The sequence below is a fragment of the Lathamus discolor genome, chromosome 5 (genome assembly GCF_037157495.1).
Source record: "Lathamus discolor isolate bLatDis1 chromosome 5, bLatDis1.hap1, whole genome shotgun sequence".
NCBI lineage: Eukaryota > Metazoa > Chordata > Aves > Psittaciformes > Psittacidae > Lathamus > Lathamus discolor.
The window spans coordinates 29,729,371-29,748,868 of NC_088888.1; the positions used below are offsets into that span (position 1 = coordinate 29,729,371).

At 35.2% G+C, this 19,498-nt stretch overlaps 1 protein-coding gene across 2 annotated transcripts in view; it reads right to left on the bottom strand.

Moving 5' to 3' along the window:
• FMN2 (formin 2) overlaps nt 1-19,498 on the bottom strand; it is a 164,431-nt gene that overhangs the window by 20,148 nt on the left and 124,785 nt on the right. For both annotated transcript variants that reach the window (XM_065680191.1, XM_065680190.1), the window contains one exon: nt 12,858-12,909. In XM_065680191.1, coding sequence (XP_065536263.1) covers nt 12,858-12,909 — 52 coding nt within the window. The remainder of the gene's footprint in view (nt 1-12,857; nt 12,910-19,498) is intronic.

Consider the following 19,498-nt stretch of genomic DNA (forward strand, 5'->3'; position numbering starts at 1 on the left):
ACCAGACATATCTCAAAGTTAATTCCAGGAGGTGACACACATTTTAAATACAAAGAGAAATTTAGATGACACTGCCATAACCCCAAGACTACATGTCATCCTTTCATACTTCAGCCAGGCAGCAAATACCTTTTCTCTGGTGCTTTTCAGTGGGGCAGCCCATTCAAATTTTTCTGTTGATCCTTCACCAGATTTTGAAACAAAACATCTGCAAAATACCATTGATACTGTTCCTGACTATATGTGCAGGCACACAGACTTTTTGAAGCAAATAAGGGACTGGAGTTCAGAAAGCTTAAAAACTGTTTTTAAACTAAAAGTTTAAAAACTAAAGTTTAAATTTTTAGTTTAAAGCTGAAGTGTTCCTATATCCCAAATGATTTCTGCATCATACAACCTTTGGAAATTCATCTGACCTCTCCAGATTTAATTTCACCTATCTGCAAAATCAAACATTTATTACAAACAGGAATTGCAAATCTCATTTAGTGTCCATTTCTCAAGTGAAAAGATTCTTACTTTTCCATACTCATAGCAAATGTCTTAAAAAAAGAAAAGAATGTGCATTGGAGAAGAGAGATAGCAGCCATGGAAGAGGGAAGGAAGTGCATGTAAATTATTTTCAGGGATTAAAAGAGGTAAAGGAGGTCACTGGCTTTGCTTCAAACAGCCTGACTTTGCAAGCATGATTCTAAGCAGTGATGTTCACACCACTGTCTTATCCTGACATGTCAAACCCCAGAATTCTTTGAAAGATTTCCGACTGCGTTTCATATCCTTCATGCTTGCCCTGAAAGAGAATTAAATAACATCAACTCCCTCAAAACAATGGAAGAGATGTTCATCCCTAATAAGAAAGGAAATAAGATCAAAAAGATGTTTAGTTCCTCTTCTCCTTTCTCATCTTCTGATTTCCTTGGCTCAAGTGTTTATTAAATTCAGAAAAATCGCTTCAAACTGAGATGAGTGAACTCACTGCTTACTCAAATGTGGAAATTTGATGAATGAATCACTGGACTCTTCTGTGTGCTCTCTTGTGTACAACTATGAGACTATGTAAATGATTTTTCTATCTAGAGGGAAGGAAGGAATGGATGCACTAACAGCCAAACTAAATTTAGTTATACAAGAAAGAAAAGAAGACATTCACATTGCAAATGGCTCACTGACAGCATTTCTAGCTAAGAGATCTGATCCATTAGGAATATTTTAAGAGCAGCTATGGATTATTTGAGTTTTTTCCATTCCATTCTGAAGCCATTTAGAAAGCAGTTGCAGACAATGATTCAGATTCAAGTCTGCTGCATGCAATGTATTAGCCAGTTTATAAATATGTATGTGTGTTTGTACACATGCATGTATGTATGTATGTGAATGTATGCAGTAAGTAAAGAAAAGGAGAAAGGAGATAGAGCATCCGGCAACTACAAAAATAATTCTGCTGTTAAAAAATACCCCACAAAAATGCATTAAGGAGACAAATCAACAATAGTAAACAACGGACAGCAGTAGTTTCACCTCAGCATCGACTGTGTCCAAACAAATAGCAAAGTAACCATAGGATCAGACATGCCCTGGCTGACCTCAGAAATGCTGAAGACATGCACGAACACACTCATCTAGTTTCCCCATACAGTAAACTGTATCACCTGGAAGAGTAAAGATTTGTTTCAATGTGAATTTTAAGAGCAGAAAAAAAGTTCCTATTACTCTGCAAGAAAAATTCCATACTGTTTAACAGGTTACATATTTCTGGTTGAAGTTCAAAACTGGATATTCTTCACTACTTTGGTTTGGCTTTGTAAATTGTTAAGCATTGTTTATGTACATTTGAGATTAAGATCAGGTAGTGTTGTTGGTGGTACTGTGGTAGTTTTGTGAAGCAGCTGTGTTTCAGAAGCAGTTCTGAGTCAGGCAGGAGCTGCTAAAGTATATTTTAGTTTGATTAAAGTCACAAATAAAATTTAGAACTAAGGATAGTCTAGCAAAAAAAAAAAAAAAGACGTAAAAAGGGGAGAAAAGACTATATGTGCCTCTTACTACTTTTAATCTGACATGGGTTATATTTAAAGCCAAACTGAGTTGGCAAGCATATAAGCCTGTTCAGAGTGTTGATCCTGAATTGATGGACACATAGGAAAGATTACTACAGTACACAGGTAACAGTACTTGCTTCCTGGAAAAGCTAATGATATGAATTGTCGTACACAATTCTTTTATTTTACAAAGAGGAAAAGGCTCTGTACATATTTTCTCTGTGTTTTCAAGCTCTGAAAGCATTAATGAGAGTTAGTCTTAAGAGAGAATACAAAACACTTTATTAAAGTCACACAAAATTATATAAAATGAATCAGAACCAAAATCCTGGTTATTGAGATAGCAGAGAGCTGTGAGCAAACTCAACATGCTCAGTCACTTAGGAAGTCTCTCGTTTTCTATTGACATATTTTGTTGAGATCCTCTCTGCACCATAAATTTACATCACTTCACCCTTTTTTTTTTCTCAATATCATTGCCTCTCCTCCGTGCTGTCCCTTGTCCTGCATAATTAGAAGAAATGTAAACATAGGTTCATCCAAAACACTCAGTGCTTAAATGTTGGAATGTTGGTAAGAAATTTCTTGTGGTCTTCCCACCGCCCCCCCCCCCCCCTTTTTTAAGGAAAAAAAGTATCTTTCTTATATTAAAGAGAAAGTTGAGATAATATGCCAGTTTAAGCCAGCTGCCAGAATCATTAATCTCTTCTTTCACTTGCCAATTTAGGTTGTGTAACTGTGGATTTTGTAATATTGTTCCTTAGAAAACAAAGGTCTCAAGAGATTTTTTCTTTCCTCTAAAAAATGCAATGTTTTGAATCCTAAATCATCTCCCTCAACTCTAGTCTTTTGCCTCCTATAAACTCATATTAAACAGACAAGTGTTTTATTGCTCCAACTAGATTAAAATTAACAACTTAAAGAACAAAAAAAAAAAAAAAAAAAAAAGAACTCACCCCCCCCCCCCAAAAAAAAACCCCAAACAAACAAAAAAAGCCTTCTACCTTTGTGATATCATTTTTCCCCCCACAACAAAAGCCCAACAAGCAGCATCCAATGGAAAGAACAGGAAATTCTGTTTTGACAAGCCAATCTGCCTTTTTCAGGAGGAATTTTGCTGTATCCCCCAAGCACTAGGAATTATTTACAGCTTTCACATTAATCAACAATGACCAATATTATCAGCTGCACACATTGATTAGTAACACAAATGCGCAAGTTACATATTTTCTAACTTATGCTATGCACTGAAGGCAGCAGTAAGTGAAGCAGGGCACACACTGTGACGCAGACTGTTGAATTCAGTAGGTATTGAAAATATAATCTTGCACTTAAAACAAATATTTTAGCAAAATAAAATAATTTTTAGGAGACTGATGAACTCATAGAGTTAACAATAAAACCTTCACATATTAGATTGCCATTTCAAGCTCAGCTCATACTATTATTCCAGATCCTTGTACTTACATCATTCAATGGGTGTTTCTTTAGCCCTGTCCTTCAGGAACAAAGTCCCTCATAATAGGGGTAGCAAAATAACAAAATAATATGGCCATAACTAATTTATAGTGTTGGAAGGTGAATTTGGGCACCGAGATTTTCACAGTCTCTATTTTAAACATTAATTTTATCAGGTCCAGTCTAAGGTACATTGGTTAGGAAAAATGAAATTTGCCGGATCGCTTCTTGTCACTTGTACCCTCTGGAAACCTGAAGTTATCAGGGATTACAGTTAAATATACCTCTTAAAAGCATTCTTCAAGATTTTCCTTCTCTGGTTTTATTATTTACTTTTTCCTATTCTCATTCTTCTCTAAACCACTAAGCTACATCTAGGGCCCTCTATACGTATGGTTTGGGTTGGATTTTTTTTTTAATTGCTATGATGTAAGCAAATGCTCTGCTGATGTAACAATGCTATATTTTATCTGAGACAGTATCAGATTAGGTGCTAACTTGGCAGACAGAACTTTTCTAATGATGATAACAAAAAAAAAAAAGTATTTAAAAAGCCATTACACACAGACTGCGCCAGCCTCCAACCATTTGAAAATCAAGGGTCACGAAGTGGAGGTTAGAGGTATCTTTGCTACTTTGCTGTATCATGTACAAAGTATTTGTCAGCCACAGCTCACCTAGGAACTGGGTTTATGTGAAGCCAAATGCTGTTATGCATATTTAAAGGTTATGTCTCTGTTCAAGAGTATTATTGAGAATAAAATATGAATTGAGATACTGCATTAGAAACAGCTAACCTTGTGGGGTTTTTTGTCTCCGACAACTGTATTTTAATGGGCCACACAGAAAAAAATAGCTCGCGTTGTTTAGCATGACTCTTCTAATGTGTTTTTAATTTGAATGTGCTTTCTCCTGTCATTTTATACTGACAGTATTAAACAGGTTCAAACTTTGTCTCAAAAATTTCTCTTGAGATAATTGCAATTCCATAGACGCAGTCCACTGTAATCTGCATACTTTGCATGAACACGTAGGTTCTCTCTCTCGGAGTTTAATACTTTTAACTTTATTTTAGTGTATATCATGCCAATGTATGCCAGCTAAGCTGTTATGTAGACACATGGCTAGCAATATGAGCATGCGTAAAACAATGTGGTGTAATAGTGTGCATGGAAAGCCAGATCCAGTAATGTATCCTAGAGAAAACTATTTTTCTCTCTTGAAAAGACTAATGTATGAGTTTCAAACATATTAAATAACCCTTGGCCAGCTGAGCTTTAAGAAATAATAATGTGCCGGTAGACACAGAATACAGTGATAGAACGAATTTCAACAGCAGCGATCTGACACACAAGTTGCTTGCCTGAAGGATGTTAGAAACAGCTAAATGCATCATTTTAAAGCCCAAGTTGTCTCCAGATGTTTCTATTAACACACTTCATCTCCACTGTCTAGTGCAATGGAGGCCTTTTAAGCAATCATTATTATTTAAAGTGGTTATACTATACATGTAATATAATCATTGTGCACTGAATTTTGTGTTAGAAGTATTATTATGCTTTTTTTGATTTATCAGTATCAATCTCAGCCTTGTAATCTGCCTACTCCCATGGTATAGCTCACTTTTATAACTGAAATTCATGCAGGGTCAAGGTCAGTTAGAAGTAATTTGCCATAAAACTAGAGCAGTTTAATTATATATCTAGACAGAAACCACACAAATGCTTTACCAGATTTCAGGTATATAAAATATTAACCCACACTCCATAACCCTTCATAGATTAAACTTCATACATGTTCATTTACAAAAACACACTCCAGAAATAACAGGTGAAATGAATCTACAGGTCTGATTGGGAGTATTGTCTTATGTTCTTTCTATTTTTGTGCTCAAGTCAAACTTTCAGTTTCTATTAATTGAAAATTATAGCATAAAAATTCTCTGAAATACTTTGGTATCACATAATCTGCTAGCATTGTAGATGTTTTGTGGTGTTTTCTTAGCCCTTCAGGATTGCTCTGAAGAGCATTTTAATTCAGTGTACAAGAGCAGGAGCTCTCCCCTTAACATGCATGAACACAGGATTTCCTAATATCATCAAAAGCCAAAAACTGTGAATGGAAGAAATCTAGCCTCTGGGAAGACAGAAATATTTACAGGGCTTTCATATGCTTAGAATCAATTTCAACATAATCCCATGAAAGTTTAGGTTCAAAATCTAGGTTGATGAAGTGTCAGACTGAAAAGGTTTTTACACGCATTTTTCAAACATTAGGCAATTATGACTGAACTCCCAATTTATCCCAATATATTTTCTTCGTAGAGTGACAGTTATCTTTGTTTAGATGAGTAGAGAAAAATGGGTACCATTTTCTATGAGGATCAAGTTTAAATGAAGACATGGCAGCCATCGGAATTAATGAAATAATTGCAATAAATAAGTGTATCGCTCTGGCTATGCGAATAACCAATATTCACGCATCCAAGCAAAGTTAAATAAACCATGCTCCTTTGGCTTAAGAACATTCTTGTGTAGAAGAGCTCTTCCCATCCCTTCCAAGGACTACACAAAGGCTTCATGGCGTTTCAGGTCTGGAGTGACCACTGCCCTAGTAATTTTCTTTGGCATGGAGAAGGTACTTTTACCTCCTCAACAGACTGATGAAGATAGAACCACCTTTCAGGCATCAGTTAAGAAAAGAAGTGGGCTCAAGTTCTCCCATGAAAAGCATTCATTTAAGACAGTGCAGAAGAGATCTAACTTGTTAATAGAGACAAGAAACAAGACAACAAGGCTGAGGAACAAACTGAGCAAGAGTAAAGAGGCAAAACTCTTTTAGCTAGTCACATAATCTCCATATATAAGCACATTGGGGTTTCAGCAGTAGCCTGAGGCAAACCCTATACTGTGGAGGGGCTGATGGCTGAAAGCAGCCTTCCATCAGCTGGCAATGATTACTGCAGGAGTGACCTGTATTGTGCAAGTTATTACTAGATAGTTCCCAGATGAGTTAATGCAATTGTGACCTAATTAAACTACATCCCTGAAGTTGTTTTTCTATTTGCATATACATGACAACAGTAATACAATATAATAATCCTTAAAGTAAATCCTAAAGTACAACAAGGAAGAAAGCAACAACTGCAGGGACAAATTAACATAAAAGACTAAAAGCAGAAATGTCCTTCACATTTAAGTCACAGTCACTGCAAATGTGAACAATATATGATGAAGTTCTTAGGAAACAATCTTAACTAAACAGCTCAGGTAGACAATATGATGAAAGAAAAAACCTACTGAACATAATCAGAAACTGATGCACAAGGGAGAGGCACTGGAACTAATTACATGTATACACACACACACACAATCATCTTACTTCAGTTGTAACAGCTCAAGAGGAATATGAATTTTTGAAGACTTCTCAGTGAAACCACCTGCTGGACCTAAACTGGAGGTCAAAACAGCGTGCCACATTTAAAGATATATTCATTTTATTAACTACATGTTTCTTCCCTTTGTTTTTTTTTTTTTTGTTTTTTTGTTGTTGTTGTTTTTGTTGTTTTTTTTTGTTTTGTTTTGTTTTAATCCTGAATTTAATGCTGTAGCATTAGTTTTGGTTATGATCAGACTCCAGTTATTTTAACTATACTGTTAGGGTGTTTCTTAGCTGTATTGTTATCAGTGTTACTTAGCTGTGTAACTGTATGTGTGTCTGAAAATAATATCTTTGCTGTTTTACTGTAAGATGCAACAATAGGGCCTCTACATAAACTGCAGAATAAGTTGCATAAATATAAGTTTATATTGCAGAATATTAGATCTCTGAATTGCACCTGGTCTGTTAAAAGCTCTGTTACAATTAGTTCATACTAGCACTGAATGCCATTAAATGCAAACTAATTAAAAAAGTTTATTTTTTAAGCAAGCAGCCCAATATCTTTAAAAGAAAAGAAAATGCTCTTACACAAAAGTTGTACAAATGCTTACGAACTTGCAGTCATTTGGCAAATATTTTCTGAATAGGACAAAGACTTTGTCTTTCAGGAAAAGCTCAATTACCCATATGTCAGAAGAGACTTTCTGACATAACTAAACTGCTGGCTAAATTTCCATTACTACATATTTACAGGCCCTGATATTTTGTCAGAGGCAGGATACTAAACTAGAATTATCCAATCTGTTTAACAATCTGTAAGCTTCTTCTATACACATTTCCTTTGCTCACCAATTATTTACTTTTTGCTGATCCAACTAATGTATACCTACAGTCTGAAATGTATTACTATGAGCAATTCAAGTCTGCATGCTGGGAGCCACACAGTGAGAAAAGAGACCTAGCAGTAAAGAACCAACAAAGGATGAATGACCAAAGGGTAGTGAAAGATGGAGTCCAACAACATATTCTTGCCTTTCAGTTAAAAGTGTAGTGATGCCGGGTTTTTTTAACTACATACCTTTCTCCATTCTGAGCTTTTCACCACTTTATTTCAATCATTTACTCAATTTTCACTTTAACTTTACAGTTCACTTTTGGAAACAATCCAAACTATTGTGTGGAGGGTAGTGAGGCGGCAGAAACGTTTACTATTTTAAAGGATTACCAGACTTAGGTGCTACATTTCTAGGTGTTGCTTTTCAGCAGTGCCATTGTACCATACTGTCTGCTATTTCTCTAAGTGTCATCAACTTGTCAGGTCATAAGCAGGTGTAAAGCTTTGTTCCTCCCCAGGTCTCATGTTCAGTGAAGCCAATGGAAGCCTGCAAAGTGTTGTGTCAGGAGTAGGCTTTTTTGCAGGGAATTTAAAGGTAAACATTTCCCCTAAAAATTAATGTAATTTGTTGCTACAGCAAAGAAAGCAACAGCATATTGCTAAATGGATTATTAAAAGTCCTGAAAACAGAAGAGGTGCCTGGGAGGCTGCACTCAGGAAGCACTTAAAAGCCTAAAAGTCACTGGAATGTGCAAGTAATGGGAGCAAATTATAAAATAAACCAAACAAAAATATCCTGACACAGGAAGATAAGTATTCCATACTCAGCTACACACATCCTAAATTCCACAGTTGATACTTGTGTCAGAAGGCAGAAAGTCCTGTGTTGGACCTTTTATAAAACAAATATATATTCATATAATGCATTAGGATTTACTAACAAACAGATTAAATTATCAGATATTTTTTTAAATCAGTGATGTACATAAAGCCATGATGAGGGGCATTTGTCTATCCAGTTGTCATTAGCCATCACAGCAGAAAAAACAGGTGAACAGTTTCACCCCAAATCCAGCCACCATTATATGGGACTGTTGTCTTAGTGACCTATTTAAAACTTCAAACAGGGTTACAGTATTTGAACCATTAGAAATAAAAGGATCTATAGCAATTTTCAGCGTTACTGCACTGAATTTAAAATCCAGTTCTTCATTGTTTGACTGAGAGACAGCAGGAAGAACTGAAGATCTTATGACTGTGTCTCAGGTCTAAACTAAACATCTCCAATTCAATTTCTGAATGATTCCTGAGGTGTTATTTCAAGAAGAGACAAATCACTGCATGTAGAGAGAAAAAAGAAAAAGATCACCCTAACTATTTCAGTGGAAGAAAGATCAGTATTACAGTCTGGATTTATTTTCTTGAAAAAATATCCTAGTCTGGAAGCCTTTCAATGAGATGAGAACACAACACTGGATAAGGTGTTATAAAAAAGTTATAAAGCTACATACTTTTCCTTCACAGCTATTCAGCTGAAGAGAGGTAGCAAGGCAGAGAATTCGGACCTTCACTTTCAGCAAATGCTGCTTCTAGTAATTCTAGTGAGGTTGTTCAGCTGTTATTTCTTCAGGAATGAACTGCAAGAAGAGGCGTAACTATCTCATTTCTGATTTTAAGTGGGCAAGACTATATTTCTGCTTCTGTAATTGCTTTTTATCCTACCATGGTAAACAACACATCAGCTATCATATTACTTTTGACAATAACTTTTATGCACTCCTAGTTTCTGTTTGCTGTGGATACTGTGATCAAACTATCTCATTCTAAAATTCTGTTAAGCATAGCTAGAAACAATAGTGCTTATAAATTTTTCTCTAAGTAAATGAAAATCAGAAAACAGGGAATGTATTTGTTTGCTTGGTAGAAAGTGTGCTGTATCTCTAAATTTTCAAAGATGCTAAAGTTTAATTATAAATTTATTTAAATGTTGGATGATTAATTCACACAGTGGTATACAACTATGAATCTTGGGACAGAAGACACAATATAAAATTAAACAAATCAAAAAAAAAAAAAAAATGAAAGCAGCCACCAAACTGTAGATTCTTAAAATATAGAAGGATAGAAGCATCTCTTTCCCTCTCCTCATCTCCCTCTCCTGTTTTACTTCTTTCTTCTCCCCCTAAACCTGTGTTTTTTACTTTCACTTGTCAAGTATTTCACAGTTTCTCAAGTATTTAACAATGAGGATCTAATTGGAGAGTGCCAGGTTCTTTTTTGTTACACTTTATCAATACTGTTCAGGGAATGATGTAATTGTTTGGGGTTTGGTGAAGACATTCCATGTCACTTCAGTGTTAATACCAGGCTGGAGCCTTCCTTGTCTGCCTGTGTAAGCTAGATAAACACAGACCTGTGTGCTTTCTTCTCATCTCAGGATACTTACTCAGAGAGATCTTGGAACATATGCCTATTGCGAGCTAAACATTTCACTTTTCATTTTATCCATGTGCCAGAAATCCATTCCTTGGATAAACACTTTACATACTGACACTCTTAAAGTCACTAAACACGATAAATAAAGAGAGAATACATCATTTCAAAACCGATTAAACATTTTCTCATTTGTGACAAATGAACAGCTATACACTGTATGGAGTCCCTGGAGCAGACATTCCATTTTCTTTGTCTTTATTTTGTGTGGAAGATTAACTTTCCATTTCAGCTCCTCTATTGCACAATTGAGCTTTTCTAAAATACACACAGTGCTGCATTTTCCCCAAATCATTATTCATTTTAGAAACATTTTTGTTGTTACTGCTGCAAGAGCTTTCCTTTTAGACTTTCGTATTTTCATAGAGATATCAGCTTTAATATTTTGTGAAAAAAGAAAAAAAGAGGTAGTTTCTGCTGAAAGCTAAATACTATCATGAGGTAGACCTGAACTTATACATGGGTTGAAGTTATTTGCTTCAAAAAGGAAAACCCAAGCACATTAATCACATTAATTTTGCTCCATCTAACCCATCGCATTTCCTTGCATTAGTTGCTTGTCTAGTCATCCTATGCATTGCTGTTCTACCTACGATTAACCAAATGTAACTAATCTTTTGTTTAGCTTTTTAAGCTCTCATCATCTTTTTCACCTACCCCCTGCTAAACAAGATCCCAAGCATTTTATTTCTAAGCCCAATTAAAGATCTTCATCAAATAAATACACATACCAAAACTATATGATGAAGCTGTTTTCAATATTGTAACAAACGCCATTAATCTGATTGATAATTTCAGTGGAAAGGTGGAAGGAAGGAAGAAAGAAAGAGCTGTGTAGCCTAAGTAATAGTAAAGCAGAACTTTACACTAACGTTGTCCTAGCATAATTCCTCATGTGTTCCATAAAAGGTTTTGCATGGGTTATTACTCTTGCTAGATATTCACAGTAAGGAGGAACAACAAAGCTGAATTTTCTTTGACAAACTACTACAGCAAATGAGCTGCTGTGCTCAGCATAGGGGGAGAAGAAAGAATTAGGACAAGCCAGAAGAAGCAGACCAAGCTGAATGAGAATCCAAGGAGCAGTCTGCTTTCTTCCACATGTTGTGGATGCTAGATATATGAAGAGGAAGTTTTTGATACGATGGCTCCAGTGCAGTTGGGTTAAAAAATAAGAATGGAGAGTGAATTAAGACACCAGAGGACAGTGACAGGTTACAAGACTTCTAAATAATATGCAGATTCCTGTTGTCCTTAGTTATCAGACAGTTTTGGACATGAGGCTAATCCATTTTCCGCAGACAAAACAGTTTCCTTAAAAGAGCAGAGATCACAAAAATATCATCTCCTAACTGCAGTTTCCTCTCTCAAAGTTTTATTGCAAAACAGATTTTTAAGGATAAGACTTCTGTAACTCCATAGTTAAAGAAACCTAAGAAATGTCAGGAATGCCTTTCATATACTTGAGCAAGAGGTATGACACTAAGCCAAAGAAATACTCCCTTTGTTACATTTTTTCCGTCATGACCCTGCATCATTGATGTACCACTCAAGGACCTAACATCTCTTTACAAGTAAGATAGGAGGTTCTTGTGGCATAGGAACATCCACTCTCCCCTTGGCTTCCTTTCAGGTACTATCTTTAGTACATGGCCCGAGGGAATACAGACAAAATGTTGTTCTATATCATGAAAGACATCAACTGCACTGTGGCATTACAGTGGGTAGCAAATTTGGGCATCAGGGCCAAAGCATGGCTAAAGAACCATAGTAGAAACTGGAACCTTTTATAGTGGCATATTTTACAGGAATTCTATTGAGGGACTTCTCAGACTTGGGCATATATAAAGATTATATTCATTAGCATATATTCAGCGGCAGTTGTAGCTAGCAGAAAAAGAGGATTATATTTTTAGTGAAAGAAAAACAAATGCAGACTATCAGTTTCACTAAATCTAGACTAAAAATGGTACCTGTCATGTTTAGGTCTTTTGCTGGGACAGATAAAAATCTGCCCCATTTAAACACTGTTTCTGGAGAACACTGCAAAAATCAGAAGAAACCACAAGCTGCGGAATGCAGTGAAGTTCCCAATTCTGAAAACTCTCCCAACTGCACACTTCTGTACTGAAATTTAATGAGGTATTTTGCTTTTTGCCACAAAAGAAATATTTGAAGATCTAATAGCAATTCTACAAAGGAAGTCACATTAAATTATACAAATCTTTAGTACATTAAAAAACAATTATTTCAAAGCAGACATTTTATAAGTGCAGAAAGCGGTACCTAATGAATAATAGTTGTATAGGAAATGCTATATGTGTATCAAATTATCACAATTCTGTTTTAGTACGAACAGTTTTTTCTCATTCCAAATACTATAGTCTGAATTTATTTTTATGTAAGGCACATGAATTTTCCAAAAGACAGTAGTCATGTGCAATATTTCTCTAAAGGTAGTCGCATGCCTATATTCCTCCAAATTCTTTTTTCCTAATTATCATATTCAAATTGACAAATAAATAAATATCACTTGGATTTTTGAGTACCTTTCTTTCACTATTCAAAAATACAGTAATGCTGTCTGCCAAGACAGCAACACCAACCAAAACATATTTTTCAAAGAAAGGTTTTACTACATTCTTCTTTCTTACCTTTTATGCACTTCTGTCAGTGACTTTTCTTCGTTTTCTTGGTCTGTTTTAGCTGTAAAAATACAATCAAAGAATTAACTACAAGGCGAAAGATAATGTTTCAAGGTAGTGTTCCTTGTAAATATTACATGTAAAAAGTGTATAGAAACCACATGAGAATATACTCATATACATCAGTTCTGAGAGAAAAAATCCCACTACCAACACCAATGAAGCACAAACAAAACTACATGAATTTTTATAGCATACCCCATTAAAAAAAAAAAAAAAAAGACAAAACCCAACCAAAAATCCAAACAAAAAAACAACAAAAAAAAAATCCCTAAATGAGTTTTGAAAACCAAAAAAGATCTCGCAACAACAACTGAGTAATGAAAGTGACTTAAAAAACAGATCTTAAAAAATGATTGTGAAAACTTAACAAATACAGGAACTGGTCTACCAAGAAAAGCTAAGTGAAGAGCAGGAAAGATTCAGCTTTTTTAAAAATTGTTTGATAATTACAAATAAAGCTCTCTTCCTTCTCCTTGCGTTCACCATCTCTCTACACACACATCAGTGAAGCCTTAGAGCTATAGTGAGCCCATGTCGAAAACATGACTGCTTTTATTATATAAAGGAAATTAGCATTTGGTGATCGAAATACAAAACTGTCATTGACACACATTGGTGAAAAAATGTTCTATTTAACATGTGTTCTCTCATATTTTATTTTGTACTTATTTTACTTAGGTGGGTATTCTGATGAACAAAGTCTATAAGAACATGCATATTAACTTATGCATCACCAGTGTGAAAAGAAATAGTACAAACTGCTCTGTGTATGTGTGCTTAGGTGAGATTTATACTTATATACTTATTTAGATAGCACAACTTAAATCCCAGTTAAAATTTGCACACTTCAGGCAAAAGCTTTTTAGCTTGGAACTTGTCCCTCCTTTTCATTCTGCTGGACTACTGGCCTGTTAATTTGCTAGGAGAGTTTTAGGACTCCCAAAAGTCAGTGGGTTTTGGGACATGAAGAGCTTCTGAACTGTTCTGGAATCAAGTGTCAATGGTACAGAATTCATATTGAAATCGAAAAACAGAAGAAAAAAAATCTATTTTTCATTTCTCTTTCCCTACATAGGTCTACAACAATAACTAATTAAAATTATTTTTCTACATTTTAGACACACAACCTTTGAAAAAGGAAATCTGGATTTTACACTTGGCAAAAATGAGGAAAACAGTGGAATTACCAGGGATCAAAAATAACCACTATTTTCTGTTACAATGTTTCAGGCAACAGCACTTTAAAAACATACACTAACACTAAAATAGATACTCGAAATCTATAGCAAGGATACACAAATTGAGTTTCCATATTCTTTCCCCAATATGAACAAGGATCAGAGCTGTGCCTGATGCTTCAGAGTCTCTTTATTAGTAGTACTGTAGTCTGCTGAGTAGGGTGAGCAGTGCCTGAATGTTTACAGCAGCAGATACTGTATCTACTAACCATAACGTGAAGACTCAGGCTCCATCATCATTTTACTGAAAGTGAAAAAAATCTAGCAAACCACAGAAAACTTAAGGGAGAGCTGGGTAAATGTTCTCAGGGAAATTCAAGAGCACGTGAAGCCTGCCTGATTACAGGTTTCAATACCGACTTGAAACTCAGCCCAGATTCTTCAAAAGGTTTGTGAAGGCTCACAATCTTTTTGAGTGAACTTGGGCCCAGTGTTGAGTGAATCTCGGCTGACTTGGAGTTTTTCTTTGAAAGCCTTGCCTTACTTTGGATATGAAACCAGGTGAAACCTGGCAGCTTTGACAGAATTCCATTAATTTATTTTTTTTCTCTTCATACCTCAATTCTGAAAGTCAAGGTATGATTTATAAATCCATGTGGTGTAAGAGAGAGGAAACTGCACGCAAGCTCCCTGGCAGAAGGGAGATCCAATATCTAATTCTGCATTAACACTTTCACTAAGTGTCTGCAGATACTACTTTTAAAATAAATAATTCTGTTCTTGAAAAAATGTAATTTTAACCCCTCGCAGTTAAGCAATGCTTGGAAACAGAGGCTAGCATGTTCCAGCGTAGGACAGTCTTTTAGTACCTACATTATATTCACAATATATAATTCTTTTTGTAATTTCCAGATTTGATGGGATACAACACCACCTGAGCTGTCTAGTTTTCTGGTTTTGTTTTGATTATTTTTTTCTTCTTTATTTCAACTGTTCTGCACATGCTTACAAACATTTACCTACCAAGAAGGAATAAATATTCCACAATTTACTTTTGAAAGAGTGCAAGTTTTCTTTCAATTTAAAAGGAAACTTACTATGGTCCAAAGACGAACACAAAACAAAACCAAACCAACGAAGCCACACACTCCCCAGAGAAAAAACACACCAAAACTTCAGGTATTTGTACTTTTAATCATTTCATAGATCATGGGTATTATACAACAAAAAGAATCTTCAGAATCCCTGAATAATACAGGCACATGTAATAGCATTTTCTTAAAAAGTAATAAGCACATATGCATAAGGCAGCTAATGTAACCCACAGAAAGAGATTTCATCCTGCATCAGATCACCTATTGGCATTAAACAGTCTTGGAAGGAAAGAAGTTTCCCTAAAAGAGAATTCCCTTGTAGTCTGTTCCAAATATGTGATGACACTTTTAAATCTTTTGCATGTTATCAGAAGGGTATTATTCAAGTATAAATCTGATTTGCAATCCATTTGCTGTCTCATTTTTCTAGACATAAAAAGTTAAAGAACAGTATGAAAATTATTCTGCTTTCACAAGATGACAGGGGGCACCAATGAAAGAAGAAAATACAGTGTGTACACACAGTCATCTGTCCCTCTTCAAAGAAAACATTCAGATAACTGCAGTACACAGTAAACATCTGAGAGCTGTAGACAATGTCTTCTCAAAGACATGCATTGAGATTTATCCAGCAAGGGAAGAAAGCTTCCTGTTATCAAAACCATTAAATTCCTACTATCACCTGGTTACAATGGAGTAAGTATTAAATGTTGAAGCAGCTGAAAGTTCCTATAATTTCTGGAACTGACCAGTAATAAAATCACTTGATATTAGTGGTTACTGGCATTTAGCTCTTAATTACCCCATTGATAAAATGCTTTCAACCCATCTTTTCTGTTGGAATATGGGAGGGAAAAAAAAAAAAAAAATCAGACTTATGGCAGATTTAGTTGAAGTGTCCCAGAATGAATTAGATTTTATCATTTAATTCAATATAATACATCTTTACTGTCACTTCTTCCTCCAAAACAATTCATCGTAACTGTAAAGAAAGTACTTGAAGAGCACCGATTTGGCATTTTTCTTTCTTGGCAGTCTATATCAATTGAGTGCTAAACAGCAGCTGCAAGGTATCCATCCTTGGGAGAACAGGCTTCTAAGAAAAGTGGATTTCCTTTTACAAAAAAAGAATACCTTCAACAGGTGAAGTAAAAAGGAGAAATCCCTAACCACGCCACAGCATTCCTACTATAGCAATGGCTGATACAGGAAAACTGGTCATTTCCAGGGATACCATGGCAGCTGAGCACATATGAACACTCCATTAAGCCACTAAAACTTCTCTCTGCCCTCAATAAGCAAGATTACTTCAGAATGCCTCATTGATTTTCTTTGAAAAACATCAAAAGATGTCTTGCAGTCATCCAGTAGCCATATCTACTTTCATATATATTCAGAATCTGACAGCTGATCATAGCAGTGACTGTTTGCAGACTTTTCTGACAGATTATTTTCTGCTATCATACCCAGAAATACTAGCCTTTATATTAGTTATATTTTCAGTTTTTGCTTTGAAAGCATCTTTAACGCCTTCTTGTTGGATGACATTCCACTGTTTGCCTGCTTTTTCCATTAAGATACATTCAGATTATTTAAAGATGGTCTTTGTTTGGAGTAAAGTCTATACTTCTTAAATACTTTAGATATTTGGTCAAAATTCAAGTACATTTCTTCCTCCCTACATCATGCCTTACCAAGCATGAGGACTATACTGTACAAGACTCTTCAATCAATTCTTTTAACTAGAGGGTATATGTATTTCTTCAACATTTACATCAGATGTTCAACTTTTACCACTTTTTTGTGTTTGCATAAATTTCATGCAATTCAAAATGAGCTTTCCAACAATGCCTCACAAAGTATCATTACCTTAATTCACAAATGCTCTGTCACTATCAGCATAAACCCACATTCCAGAATGATGCATGCCATTGTTCCATGTGTTTGCTCTTCCAAGTCTTTTAGATTAGAGTCCTGCAAAGATTACTTATAAACTTCTGCAAAGGCACGCATATGAACTGCCATACTGAAGTGACCTATGCATTTATGAAAATCAGAAGCATCTCACAAAATTAATTAAGTATACACATGCATTCTAGAAAATAACGGCCCTCAGCAGAACAGTATAATCCACTTTTCTGCAATTGAAACTATTTCTAATACTTCTAGGAAGTGTTCATTGCTACAGATGTATCAGGATCTCTAAAGAGGACATATTTTTTTTCCACAGTGGTGCTAGTGAATAGTAGCTGAGACTTTGAAAATATACCCATATTTTTCCCAATATCATCTCTGGCAGACAAAACAACTCAAAACTCAAAAAAAGGATAGACTTTCTTTAAAAGTGTATGGAACATCTGGTGGTTCATCTGTCATTGAGGTGCCTGACAAAGGTCATAAGGATACTGGATGAACCACCACCATGAGCAAGGGCAGATAATTACACTGGTATTATTAGGGCCTAAGGTTTAAGTTTACAAGATCTCTGCCAATGCACCTAAGAGAATTCCTCCATTTTCTTTGGTAGTATGCGTATTTTCAAATGACCCAGAAGACACCAAAATAATAGAGCTATTCTTACAGCTATTTGGCAATCAGCTTACTGATTTAAACCCTGTGGTTTTAAATACCTTGAAATACAAAAGTAGAATAAGAAAAGACACTAGGATCAGTAGAAAGCTCTTGAGAAACCCCCTTTTATACTTCTGAATGTTCTTTGCCCCAGTTTTTGGATTTTGTTGTTCTTTGTTCTCTTTGCATGTTTTATTTAACAAGACTAACATAACTGGGAACATGAGTAGCACTGGGGAGAAATAAGTAGCCATTTTTGGTGGAAACTATCAAAAAGTAGGTTTTGAGGAATATTTTAAAGAAAAGTTAGATGGTCATTAATATCTAAATGATGACAGCAATTCATATTTAGTGACTTTGTAAAAAAACAAAAATAATAAATTAAAAGCATTAAAACTTAAGATTAAAATTGAATAAGTAATAACAGCAGGAATTTCATCAAAAAAAGAAAGCGAACAACTTAGTAAGAATGATGAGTAAACTTTACGTGTAAATGTCACAAAACAAGCTGACCCTTCTGTTCCAATTCAGAAATCATTCCAAGTAGACCTTGCAGATCTACTCAAGCAGAATTCAAATGTACTTTCAAAAGTCTTGCTCCTCAGAAAGTTTTGCTGTTAGTTTGTGGCATGATCCTGACCCAGAGATTACTGTCTGTAGTCACATCTGGCCTCAAACCCTGCTGAAAGTTAAGCTATTTCTGCTGAACCAGTTTCAAAGGGCTATGAGTAAGAAGATGCACGAAACTGCCTTCTTCTGATCTCCTGATCTCTCTTAAGGGAATATCACATCTTCTCAGGTAATTGAATACAGGAATACATCTGAGTAATCTCAGATGGAAGGCAACAAGAATCCTTTCATCTGCTTGTCTATGTCCTGAATCTTCAAGCTATTTTCTTCTTTCTTAATTTAAAGTGTTAACTAGTATTTGTTTATAATTAGCTATGAATGTACTTTCCAACATCTTTCAAGTGGAGCCAGTTGGCTTTTTTTTGTTTTGGTTTGGGGTTGTTTTGGGTTTTTTTGACAGATACAGTGCCTTTTCAATGAGTCATTAGAGCTATGTTGCTATAGTTTTAAGAACTTTTATTTATACTTGTAAACACTTGGAACAAAGGTCCAAATACATTTGGGTGGTTTATTATCAGGTACTTTCATGCTAAGAAAACTTTGCAAGAGAAGAAAGCAGGATTTCTTTGGGGAATCCTAGCAAGACTCTTACATTCTTCTGTATTTCCTATGACAAAGCCATAGAAGGCTGTAAGCATGAAGAATACCCACTCCCTCTCCCTCATTTTCTAAGATTTTCATACATACAAGAAAAAGAACAATTTAAATACTTCATTCTGGCCCCAGTCTATTGAAGATAACTGGGGATAGAGCATCTAATATGCTGGACATTTTCCTAATTATGTTATTCCATTTTTTTCAACACCTATGGTAAGATAAACACATAAAAATTTGTACTGATTCCAACCCATTACACTTTCACAATGACTTTACACTCTCACACAACAGAAACAACTCAAATTATATGCTAGTTCTATAGATTATGATCAGGATCTATGGAACCACAGCTTAAACTCTCAGTGAATACAGGAGCACTGAAAGTTGATCTTTGTTGAAAGTTAAAAAAAAAATAATAATTAACAACAAACTCTGTAAAAGGAGACTGACTTCAAATTAATAACTACATTAATTAATAACAACAAAAATATCTCAGGGTAAGTCCTATCTCATACAT